The sequence below is a fragment of the Rhinopithecus roxellana genome, chromosome 14 (genome assembly GCF_007565055.1).
Source record: "Rhinopithecus roxellana isolate Shanxi Qingling chromosome 14, ASM756505v1, whole genome shotgun sequence".
Taxonomy (NCBI): Eukaryota; Metazoa; Chordata; class Mammalia; order Primates; family Cercopithecidae; genus Rhinopithecus; species Rhinopithecus roxellana.
In genome coordinates this window covers 132422617-132434986 of record NC_044562.1, presented here as the reverse complement: position 1 = coordinate 132434986, position 12370 = coordinate 132422617, and the positions used below count along the sequence as shown (strand labels likewise).

The following is a 12370-nucleotide window of genomic DNA, read 5'->3' as shown; positions in this document are numbered from 1 at the left end:
ACCCACCTCGGCTGTGTGGTAAAGCCTATTGCTCCTAGGCCTATTGCTCCTAGGGTACAAACCTGTGCAGCATGTTACTGTACTGAATGCTGTAGGCAGTGGTAACACGATGGTATTTGTGTATCTAAACATAGAAAAGGTACAGTTAAAATACAGTATAGTTGGGCGTGGTGGCTTATGCCTGTAATCTCAACATTTTGGGAGGCTGAGGCAGGAGGATCACTTGAGGTCAGGAGTTCAAGACAAGCCTGGGTGACATATAATGAGTCCCTGTCTCTACAAAACATTTAAAAAATTAACCAGGCATGGTGGTATGGGCCTGTAGTCTCAACTATTCAGGAGGCTAAGGTAGAAGGATGAGCCCAGGCGTTTGAGGCTATGGTAAACTAGGATTGTGCCACTGCACTCCAGCCTGGGTGACAGAGCAACACCCCAACTCTTTAAAATATGTGTGTGTGTGTGTGAGATAAAATATGGTACACCTGTTGGCCGGGCGCGGTGGCTCAAGCCTGTAATCCCAGCACTTTGGGAGGCCGAGACGGGCGGATCATGAGGTCAGGAGATCGAGACCATCCTGGCTAATACGGTGAAACCCCGTCTCTACTAAAAAATACAAAAAACTAGCCGGGCGACGAGGCGGGCGCCTGTAGTCCCAGCTACTCGGGAGGCTGCTGAGACAGGAGAATGGCGTGAACCCGGGAGGCGGAGCTTGCAGTGAGCTGAGAGCCGGCCACTGCACTCCAGCCTGGGCAGCAGAGCAAGACTCCGTCTCAAAAAAAAAAAAAAAAATATGGTACACCTGTTTAAGGTACTTGCCATGAATGAAAGCAGGACTGGAATTTGGTTTGGGTGAGTGGTGAGTGAATGTGAAGGCCTGGGACATTACTGTACACTACTATAGGCTTTATAAACACTGTACACTTAGGCTACACTAAATTTACAAAAAAATATTTTTTTTCTTCAATAAAAAGTTAACGTTAGCTTACTGGATGGCCACCGTCGTATTTGCAGTTCGTCATTGACCGAAACATCGTTATGCGGCGCATGACTGTACTTGCACTTTTAAAAGAAGGTAGCACTTCATTGAGTTAGAATTAAGAAATTTGGTGTTCTTAATTGTGGTAAAAGTAAATGTGTATTTAAAAGACAACTTGTATTTCACTTGCTTTTGTTTACTGCTTTAGTATGGACTTTCTGTCGGATTTTGAGATGATGTTGCAGCGAAAAAAGAGCATGAGTGGCAAGCGCAGACGGAACCGTGATGGTGGCACCTTTATTAGTGACGCAGACGACGTCGTGAGTGCCATGATCGTCAAGATGAATGAAGCTGCTGAGGTGAGTTGTGTTGCTTCTAGGTTCACTTTCTTTTCCTCCCACAGAGTTTATTGGATGCCCTTTTTTTGATGCTTAACCCTTAAACTACAGTTAAGATGCTTTGCTTTTTGTAATAAAGCATTTACTGTTCTAAGTTTTAATCGTGGAAATATTTTAATTTTTTAGTCACGTGTTTAGAAAAAGTGAAAAGATGAAATATTCAGTAAAATGAAACGTTTTAGGTGAATGGCTTTGCTAATTTCATGGGACATGGTTTTGTTCTCAGATTTGGCTAGTTCACCACAAAGTTTAGTTTCTTCATATATTAAAGGTGTTACAAATTCATGTGTTGTTCTCTTGCTCCTAATCAAGCCATGGCTTCTTCCACTGCATTGTAAAAATCTGCTCAACTTACAAAAATTGGCCCCGTAGTATGTTTAAAAAACAAGTTCAGATCTTTTGGAGACACTTAATGAGAGTTCAGCAGTGGATTCAATGATCTGTGTCTAGCATTTCTTTCAAAACAATTCAAGAATGGAGGAAAGTAGCTAAAAGAAGACTAGCTGTGTGTATTTAATTGTTGAAATGTATGCAACAGGTATATTATTCTACATTCTGTATTTGTAGAATTTGAAATTTTTCATAATTAAAAAAAATAGAAAAAACTGCCCAAGTAAATACTGAAACTCATTAACAATGAGTACCGTTTAAAAAAAAATCTTTATTTTTTTCTGAATAGGAAGACAGACAGTTGAACAATCAAAAAAAGCCGGCACTGAAAAAATTAACTTTACTGCCTACTGTAGTTATGCACCTTAAGAAGTAAGTGTTTTGTTTTCTTTAAAATGTCTTTTTCCCCTTCATGGAATGATAATTCAAATGATGTACTGGTGTTCTAGGAATACTAAATAATGATAGCCTTCTATCAGGTCACAGAAAGATAATGAATAAAATTTCCTAAATTATATTTCTTCATAAACTTTTATTAAACCTTGATGCCTGGTGCAAACAGAACAAATAAAAAATTGATACTAATGAAAGAAAAACTTGGAAACTACTAATTTTGTGTGTTTTTGTTTTTATTTTTGTTTTTTGATAGAGACAGGATCTTGCTATGTTGCCCAGGCTTGTCTTGAACTCCTGGGCTTAAGTAATCCTCCCACCTCATCCTCCCAAAGTGCTGGAATTACAGACATGAGCCACTGCACCTGGCCACTAATTTTGTTCTTTATAGACAGTTTTTGGTCTGGTAAAATTGCTTTTGTTTTCTCCGTGTGATGGAAAATAGTAAATCTTGGAAGACCCTACCTGAAGGCTGCATTGTACAAGGCTTATATGACTCTAATGTGTCACAGTTATTGATCCTTCTGAAGCAATGATGCCCTTTTTGAGTAGATCCTTGTTTCTAACTTTTTTCATTGATTTGCTTTTTTTTTTTTTTTTTTTTTTTTTAATTAGAGGCAGGATCTTGCTGTGTTGCCCAGGCTGGTCTCGAACTCCTGGGCTCAGGCGATCTTCCCGTCTCTACACCCGAAAGTCAAAGTACTGGGATGGGATTACAGGTGTGAGCTACCACGCCGGGCCCCGATTTGCTCATATTTCCGAGCAACCTTGCTTTCCCTTTGAACTAAGCCATAACCTACTTTTGATGACTGAGGAAATGTTTTGGTGCATCAGTGAGCCACCACCAGCATGGCCTAGAGCGTCTGTAACTAGAAAATTTCTCCCTCTGTTCTGACAGGGAAAACTATCTGTGGTGGGTTTTATGTATATAACGTCTTGTTTTCTATTAACGTAACTGATTCTAATACATAAAATGAAATTTAAGTATTATTTTATTGAGGGTGTTTTTTGTTTGTTTGTTCATTTTTTGTCCTGCCAGTAGAGTGCAAGTCTCATTGGTGTCCTGCAGAGAATAGCAATTCTGGGTTCACCACCACGTAAAATTTTTCAATAGTCACTATTTTGATAGATTGAACGTTATTTTTTTTTAGTTGAAATGATTGGAGTTAATTGTTCTGTCTGTACCATTCATATCAGCATTAATTTCTTGTGTAACTTGAGTTTGTTTTGTTTTCAGCAAATCATTTTTTGTCAGGTATATGCGTTTCTGGAAGATAAGAACTAAATGTCATACTGCTTTTGAAACCAGAATGGTGTTCAGTAAATACCAAATTTATATGAGTAACTTTTTTAAAGCAGTTTTTAGAAACATCACTAAATATGTAAGAAAAGTCAGAAGATACAGTAGAACCAAGGTTCACGGAATTCTTAAAAATTATTATTATTGCCGGGCGCGGTGGCTCAAGCCTGTAATCCCAGCACTTTGGGAGGCCGAGACGGGTGGATCATGAGGTCAGGAGATCGAGACCATCCTGGCTAACACCGTGAAACCCCGTCTCTACTAAAAAATACAAAAAACTAGCTGAGCGAGGTGGCGGGCGCCTGTAGTCCCAGCTACTCGGGAGGCTGAGGCAGGAGAATGGCGTAAACCCGGGAGGCGGAGCTTGCAGTGAGCTGAGATCCGGCCACTGCACTCCAGCCTGGGCGATAGAGCAAGACTCCGTCTCAAAAAAAAAAAAAAAAAAAAAAAAAAAAAAAAATTATTATTATTACTGCAGGCAGGACCTTAAAGAAACATTCATTGACAGCGGTGTGATGTCTGCCATCAAAGAATGGCTCTCACCTCTACCAGATAGGAGTTTGCCTGCACTCAAGATCCGGGAGGAGCTGCTGAAGATCCTGCAAGAGGTTAGAGGCAGATAATCTGACTGTTCTTTATTAATTATCTATTGTGGTCTGTGTGGTCATAACCTGTGTAGTTTACAGTGTTTGTATATGTTCTCTCTGCTCCAGCCTGGCAGAAGACGGGTTGGAAAAAGGAACATACCTAGTAAAATGAGCGTGAAAGGGAAGACCTTACAACACTTCATATAACTATTGCACTGAAGGGAAAAGATCTTAGAGCAGCTGTGATGTGTCTGAGAAGAGTAGTACAGTAGTGGGCAAGTTCTGGGGAGACGTGACATAGAATGAACACCAAATTCAGAGTCATGGGAACCTGCATTTGAATCTTGAGCTGGGCCACCTTACGTAGTTGTGACACCTTGGGTAAGCTATTTAACTTCTGAAGCAATTCCCAAGGAGCCTCCTATGCCACGCACTGTGCCAGGTGCTTTATATATGTATTGGTTCGTTTCTTCCTCACAGTAAACTGACAAGGTAGGTGTAGTATTTCCGTTTTACAGATGAGGGAATTAAGATTCAGAGAAGTTAAATGACTTGTCAAGGTCACATAGCTAGAAGGTGGCTGTGTTTGGATTCAGTCTTAGGTCTGTTGGATTCTGAGGCCTATGCTGGCTCCCGTATTAAACTGCTAACCTCTAAGTATGCTTAGTTCATACTTTCTCACATTGTTAGGTTTTACTTCAACTCAGCTGTAATACTGAACTCTCAACCTTTTTTTTGTTTGTTTGTTTTTGTTTGTTTTGTTTTGTTTTGTTTTTGAGACGGAATTTCGCTTCTGGTGCCCAGGCTGGAGTACAGTGGCACGATCTCGGCTCACTGCAACCTCCGCCTCCTAGGTTCAAGCGATTCTCCTGCCTCAGCCTCCCGAGTAGCTGGGATTACAGGCAGCCACCGCCACGCCCAGCTACTTTTTGTGTTTTTAGTAGAGATGGGGTTTCACCACCTGTTGGCCAGGCTGGTCTTGAACTCCTGGCCTCAGGTGATCCACCCGCCTCAGCCTTCCAAAGTGCTGGGATTACAAGCGGTGAGCCACCATGCCAGGCCTGAACTCTGAACTTTTGATGTGGACACAAAGTATCTTTGTGCTCTATTTCTGTAGATCCTGAAAATGGAATTTTTTATTTGTACTATTGTGAAGGCGCCAGGTCTCTAGTATAGATTAGCAAGACCCCCAGCTTCTGAGTGATTAATGTGTGTGTATGTGTTTATGTTCCCCAGCTGCCTAGTGTGAGCCAGGAGACCCTGAAGCATAGTGGGATTGGACGAGCAGTGATGTATCTCTATAAACACCCCAAGGAATCAAGGTCCAACAAGGACATGGCAGGGAAATTAATCAGTATGTAAATTTTCCTTTTCGTTTGTTGTGTTTATGTCTGTAGATAAGAGAGAGATGAGTATATATAAAAGCTGTATTTTTACCAGTATTTGTTTTGAATGAGTCAGTAAAGTGGAGTAGAAATTTTTGAATAGCTTCTTATAGGTACAGGCCTTTTCTCTTAGACTTTAAAAAAACAAAACAAACCTTCTCAGTATAATTAAGTATACTATTCATTATTAAAAATAGCAAGTAAGGCTGGGTGCAGTGGCTTAATGCCTGTAATCCCAGCACTTTGGAGGCTGAGGTGGGCAGATCACAAGGTCAGGAGATCAAGACCATCCTGGCTAACATGGTGAAACCCAGTGTCTAAAAATACAAAAAATTAGCCGGGCATGGTGGCACGCACCTGTAGTCCCAGCTACTTGGGAGGCTGAGGCAGGAGAATCACTGGAACCCGGGAGGCGGAGCTTGCAGTGAGCCAAGATTGCGACACTGCACTCCAGCCTGGGCAACAAGAGTGAGACTCAGTCTCAAAAAAAAAAAAAAAAAAAAAAATGCAAGTAAAAAGTATGCATTTTCTAGTCATGGGTCGAGAGCATGGAGAGAGAGGGGTTAGATTGCAGGCTGTGGAGTTGATATTACCTGGATTCAGATCATGAATCCACCACCTACCTTACTGCATTTCCTTAGCTAGTGATTTGTGCTCTGTAACATTGAGATAATTATGTGTTTTCTTTTGGGTGACTTTAAAGATTAAATGAGAGGTTGTGTCTAAAGCATGGTGCCTAGCACATAGTAAGTACTCAAGAAACAGCCCCTGTTGTTGTTGTTGCTTGCACATTGGTCTCCAAAACTTTTTTTGCATGTTCTTATTTAATGATGCCAGAGAAATCCAGAGAAGTCTAAACCAAAATTTATGTGATCAAGCATATTGTTTGTGAAATTATTCAGTTTTAAGAATGAAACCCGTGTTCATTTTTGTTATCCTTCTTAACTCTTCCTGTGCTCCATGTTGAAAAGGAATTTTAAGAACTTCAAGGCTAGACTGAAAAAGTAATTACTACGTTTGAATATAATAATTATTTTTCTTTTGAATTGCTAAGTTTATCAAAAGCTTTTAGAGAAATGTGAATTTCTTCTATAAAACAGAGATATACTACTGTCTTTAATCTTGTTAGTAATCTGCAGTTTACTGCCTATTAAGTGGTAAACTTTTGGTGCTTTTATGCAGTGGGTTTGCGACTTTCTTTTTTTGCCCCAGACTGAGAAAAGCAGAATATCCCTACTGGTGTCCATCACTTACTACAGCAGTGAGTGTGAATCAGAAGTGGGGTCAGTGGGGCGATTTTAAAAGATATGTAGACCCCCTGAGAATCCCTGCTTCCTTCTTTGTGTGACAGCACCCATGTTTGGTCTATAAAGGTCCTTTCTTATTTGTATAGTGTATTAAATGTAGCAGTAAGCTACATTATGTCTCAGAACAAAGGCATCAGTTGGCTCCTGGACTTTGACTGACTGAACAGTGGCATGTACTTTCTTTCATGGTCATTGTAGCAGCTGTATTAGACTTAATGAAGTACAGAGTTTCCATCCGTGCTATTAAACTGTAATTTTTACAGATCCAGACCATTTTGTAAGGTAGTGGTGATGGAGCTTGTTCTGGGTTAGGATAAGAAAGCAGAATTTCAAGACTTTGTATTTCCAGTAAACTTAGAAATCAGTTTACCTTTTAAAATAAATAAAAATTTTAAATAAATGTCTTTTATGAAATGTCAATCCAGCTAATTGTTGACTATCAAAGTGTGTCACATGTTACTTTCTTTAAATCTCTGTGGTGATCTTTTACATTAAATTTTCTGAATCAGCCAGAGTTAGTCACGATACTGGCATTTTGCTTTGTTTAATCCTATAAATTATTCTGAAATAATGGGCTCTTCAAGGAAAGAATATTATAAATGTCTAGAATATCCCCTCACACTAGGGTGCAATTATTTGAAAAAAATGGTAGGGGAAATGTAATTTTATGGACAAAATAATTGATTTTTTTCTTACTACAGATGAGTGGTCTAGGCCTATATTTGGTCTTACCTCCAACTACAAAGGAATGACAAGAGAAGAAAGGGAGCAGAGAGATCTAGAACAGATGCCTCAACGACGAAGAATGAACAGGTATGAGGGAACAGGTATGAGTAAGTGGAATACATGTCATTGTTGTAGTAACTCAGTTTTAAGTAAGATCATTAGGAAACCTGCAAGATGATAGAATTTCCTTTCCTCTCAGCTTGGTATATCTACGTAATTCACAATATCCTTTTAGTTTAAATGTGATAGTGTATAGTCAGGGTCCTGTCCTCCTAACCAGACCTTTCTGGGTCAGTTTGTTGGAACAGAGCCTCTTTCACGATACTGATTGCTTGTGTTGTTCCAGCCACTTGCAAAAAACAACTTTCTGGGTCCCATTTCTGAGTTCCTAGAATAAAAAATGTTATAGGTTTGGTTTGTATCAATATAGTGGACATACAGTTGCATCTGGGAGGACAGGGTCATTAGTTACAAATATGGCAATTACGGCTCACCCACAAGGAAACCTGTTATGCAGATGAATACTAAAATGAGTAGTACTTTTTAAAGATTAGGAGTTATTTTCCCTGATCCATCGTAAAAGAGCTATTAATAGTTATGGTCGAAGTTTGATATTTTAGTTTGCTCTTTTTCTGAGTTATTAGGTTCTAATATTCCTGGTATCTCCTTGTTTACTTTTTTTTCAGCACTGGTGGTCAGACACCCAGAAGAGACCTGGAAAAGGTGCTGACAGGAGAGGAGAAGTAAGGTTTTAATGTTAGGTTTTCTTCCTAGACTATATAGAGAATTTCCATTTGCTGCTTTAAGAAAAGTAGTAAATGAAATGATGTGATGTTCTCATTTACAGGAGGTGACTTTCATTTTAACGTTTAGTATTGGGTACTCTGGGGATGTAAGGAAAATGGAGAAAATACTTCATTCAAAGTTTTTTTGCTGCTTGCTAAGTGCTAGATTCCTTGTTGTGATCTGAGAATTTAAAAACAAATTAAAAATAGCCTATGCTCTCAAAACAAGGATGATAGGCAAAGGGAGGTCTTTGGTAAAGCCATGGGGTAAGTGTGCCCAGGTCTGTGTTTGGAATGGCAAGTAGACTGAAGGGGTTGGACAGTAGTATGGGGCCTGAGGTGGTAGAAGATAAGGTTGGAAATAATAGACCAGTGAAGGGCTTTGAGTCAAGATGAGGAATTTTTGCATGCCTTGTGATTCCACAGGAAGTTTTTGAGACTGGATGTGAAGCCATCTGGTTTGATTTGATTTAGGATGCTGATGCCAATGGGATCGTGTAGGATGGGTTGGAGGGCAGTGGGACTGGGGCAGTGGTACAGCTAAACAGAGGTGGTAGTGGGGGAACAGAGGGGTGAGAAGATACTGCAGAGGCAAAGCTGTCATATGTTGGTGACTTAGTGGGAGAGAAGATGGCTGGAGTTAAAGACTTCAGCCAAAATTTTAACCTAAGTGCTGAGACAGTGTTCATTACCTTTCACCAAAATGGAGGGAGAAGTGGATTTGAGGAAACAGGCAAGTTCTCATTTGAGCATATTAAATGTGAGATGCCTAATGAGATAGTCCTATAAATATTATGGGTCTAGAACTTGTAAAGAGATGTTTGGGCTAGAGACCTGGATTTGATGGTTCTCTCCATAGAAAAGATTGTTCAGTCAAGAAAGTATAGAGTAAGAAAGGAACTAAACCATTTTGAAAGGGGGCATAGCCAGGCAGAGTAGCCAGTGAAGGCGAATGAGCAGCTGTGGTCCTATGTGTTGGAGCAGAGCCTGGAGGGGAATGAGGCTGAGCTGGAGGTGGCAATGGCAAAAGCATGGGCCAGTGGCAGGTGCTGCAGAGGGCTTTGTGCAGGTGAGTTGGTAGTTAGGCAGCATCCAGATTGCAAGAGGAAAATAGGGGATGAGCTAGAGGAAGCAAGTGTGTTTAAGAAGGAAGTTGATGATGAGACCGTGCTTCAGAAGGAAAGTAAGAGTTACAGGGAATTTTCTTGGCAAGCCAATTAACCTGTTCATACATATATGAAGGTTATAAAAGTTTAAGGTTGGCTGGGCACGGTGGCTCACGCCTGTAATCCCAACACTTTGGGAGGCTGAGGCAGGCAGATCACAAGGTCAGGAGATCGAGACCATCCTGGCTAACATGGAGAAACCCCATCTGTACTAAAAATACAAAAAATTAGCTGGGCGTAGTGGCGGGCACCTGTAGTCCCAGCTACTTAGGAGGCTGAGGCAGGAGAATGGCACAAACCCGGGAGGCGGGGCTTGCATGAGCTGAAATCATGCCACTGCACTCTAGCCTGGGCAACAGAGCGAGACTCTGTCTCAAAAAAAAAAAAAAAAATCTAAGGTTAAAAATGGGGTAAACTGTACAAGAGAATAGAAACAATTGAGAATTTTTTACCCTTCTCTCCCCATCCCCAACAGACACACATAGATCCGCTCTTTACTAGTTACCTAAAGGCTGAATGGTTTGAATGCCCAGGCATCTATAGATAGGCTTTACTTTGGAAGGTTAGTAATCTTATTTTAGTCTAGCATGGTTGCCCACGGATTTGCATAGAACTAAATACATACACGTAAATGAGTGCAAGTGAAACTGGGGAAGTGTAAATAGATCTGTGTACTGTATCAACATCAGTATCCTGGTTGTGATACTGTACTGTAGATTTGCAAGTTGTTACTATTGGGAGAGACATTGGATATCTCTCTGTATCATTTCTTACAACTTCATTTGAATCTGTAATTACCTTCAAAAGAGTTTTACAAAAATAAACATTAAAAATTACTGTAGGAGTTCTATATTGAAAAACTACTTTATGGGCATACTGAGAGTTTTGGGGGGTCATTTGACGACTCAGTTCTTCACAATTCCTCATCTCACAAGTGAACTCATGAGCGACTCCACTAGACGAGAAAAAGGGGTTCATGCTGGCAGGACTGGCCTTGGAAGGCAGAGGGGCATGAGTCTATCTGAAGCTGAAGAGAGAAGAAAATGATTCATGCAAATGCAGAGCAAGTTGGCTTTGGAAGAGGAGCAGGGAGTGCGTACTGGAGTGTGTGTGATGACAGGCTAGCTGAGAGGCGGCAGGAGGGCAGATTGGGTGACCTGAGGTGGGGAGCAGAGGAGTTTCGAACATTGCAGCTGTGAATGGGTGACGTAGGAACAGTAGTGTGAAATGGCCTGTGTGCCCCACTGTGGTTGGCCACATAAGCAACATGCTCTTCCTCTTCCCCTTTTTCAGGGCTCTTAGACCTGGAGATCCTGGATTCTGTGCCCGGGCAAGGGTCCCAATGCCCTCAAACAAGGACTATGTGGTCAGGCCCAAATGGAATGTGGAAATGGAGTCATCCAGGGTAAGCAGGTGGAGGATCGGCAAGGTGGATCTCACCTGCAGATTACTATTTTACTCTTTACTTCATGTGTTAATAACCCTTGTAGCTCTTAAGGCTTGTCTGATTCAGAGAGGACTGTTTTCTGGTCGCTTATCTAGCCAAACCACAAATTGAGCAATAGAGAAAGGAAAAGTCTTACCCAAGATTAAAGTTTATTGCTGATGAACTTTTCTTCAGACCTAATGCAACATTATCAGGTAGGGAAGTTTGTTTTTATTAATCCCTTCAAGTGAGGCTTGAAATTGAAACCTGGAGTATTCTGATACAGTGAATTTTTTTTAATAACCATGAGATACAGAGCTTACATGCTTCAGCAGACCTACCTCTCCCTTTCTCTTCGACAGTTTAAGCAATTCCATTGGAAATAATTAGGGTAGACACTTACTCTGGTATCACTGTAAATACTGCTCAGTGGATCTTCAGTGTTTCTCCGTAATCTCTTTTTATTCTCCAATCAAACTACTGCTTCTAGCCTGGTATTCTTAAAAGGGGCCTAAGCCGATTGGAAAAGCACAAGAGGCGATTTGCAGAACAGAAACGACTCAGCAAAGTGCATCGTGCTGTCAAGTTCAGCATTGAAGGCAACAGGATGCCCCTATAGGCCTGGCCCTGCCCGAGTGTGTACACGAGAGGTATTCCTAAGGAAGCATGTACTGTGCATGGGCTTGAATTGTCAGCAGTCAGAGTGAAAAGTGTGTGTGTGTGCTTTCTGAATCAGAAGAGGCCGGGTCTGCTTTTAGTTTCGAAATAATGACCCTAACAGGCACCTTGGGCTATTCAAGGCCTCTTGAATATTTAGAAATTGACATGGAAGCCCCTTTCTTTATCAGTATCTTAGAGACTAATAGATAATTACTTCCCTAATATACATTTGGGTCTTCCTGACTGGTACCCATTTTTATGAAAAAGGTTTTTGTTAGGACCCAGAATTATAGTGATATGTGTTACACGATGTAAACTGGTTAGTGGCTTCTTGGTGGGAAGTAGCTTGTTTTCCTACTGTCAGTGGCTCAGCAACATGCATTTGAGGACTCACTGCATAAAGTCTTATACTAAATGTTGAGGAGATGAATTTGATTAACCCATACTCACAATGTGGTCAGAAATGAAAAAGACTTTGGAACGTTCATAAGCCCGACTCACTAATCCACTGTGCTTTGAGATTAATAGTGGTACCTTTGTTGCGGAGTACATACAGTCTGTGTGTTGCCTGCCTTTTGTGCTTCTCCATGACCCCTGCTTTGGCAGCTGTTTCCACTGACTCCACTCTCCTACCTGCCAGTTCATGTTGCTGTTAAGTGACTATCAAAACAAAATGTATTTTTTTATTTCTTGAGAATAAATCAAGGGTAGAGAAGGACTAGTTCTGTGCCAAGAACTTCCTCCTCTCTCTCCTCTTTTTTCTTACTTGTGCTCATATCCATGTCCCTGACCATCTCTCCGTGTCCCCTGCACCCATTTCTTTTTTGCCCTTCTGTCGTTTTTCGAGACGAGTCTTCCTCTGTCGCCCAGG

The 12370-nt window shown here is 40.9% G+C and overlaps 1 protein-coding gene across 8 annotated transcripts in view; it reads left to right on the top strand.

The window, feature by feature from the left end:
• The window catches only part of IWS1 (interacts with SUPT6H, CTD assembly factor 1), a 46958-nt gene that overhangs the window by 30949 nt on the left and 3639 nt on the right, over nt 1–12370 (top strand). For 3 of the 8 annotated variants that reach the window (XM_030916383.1, XM_030916382.1, XM_010363447.2), the window contains exons 7-13: nt 1185–1335; nt 2054–2136; nt 3936–4065; nt 5281–5398; nt 7438–7549; nt 8149–8205; nt 10707–10818. In XM_030916383.1, the coding sequence (XP_030772243.1) occupies nt 1185–1335; nt 2054–2136; nt 3936–4065; nt 5281–5398; nt 7438–7549; nt 8149–8205; nt 10707–10818 (763 nt within the window). Of the gene's footprint in view, nt 1–1184; nt 1336–2053; nt 2137–3935; nt 4066–5280; nt 5399–7437; nt 7564–8148; nt 8824–10706; nt 10819–11329; nt 11490–12370 lie in introns of those variants that run through there. The other 5 variants (XM_030916384.1, XR_004053173.1, XR_004053174.1 and 2 more) reach the window with 5 other exon arrangements.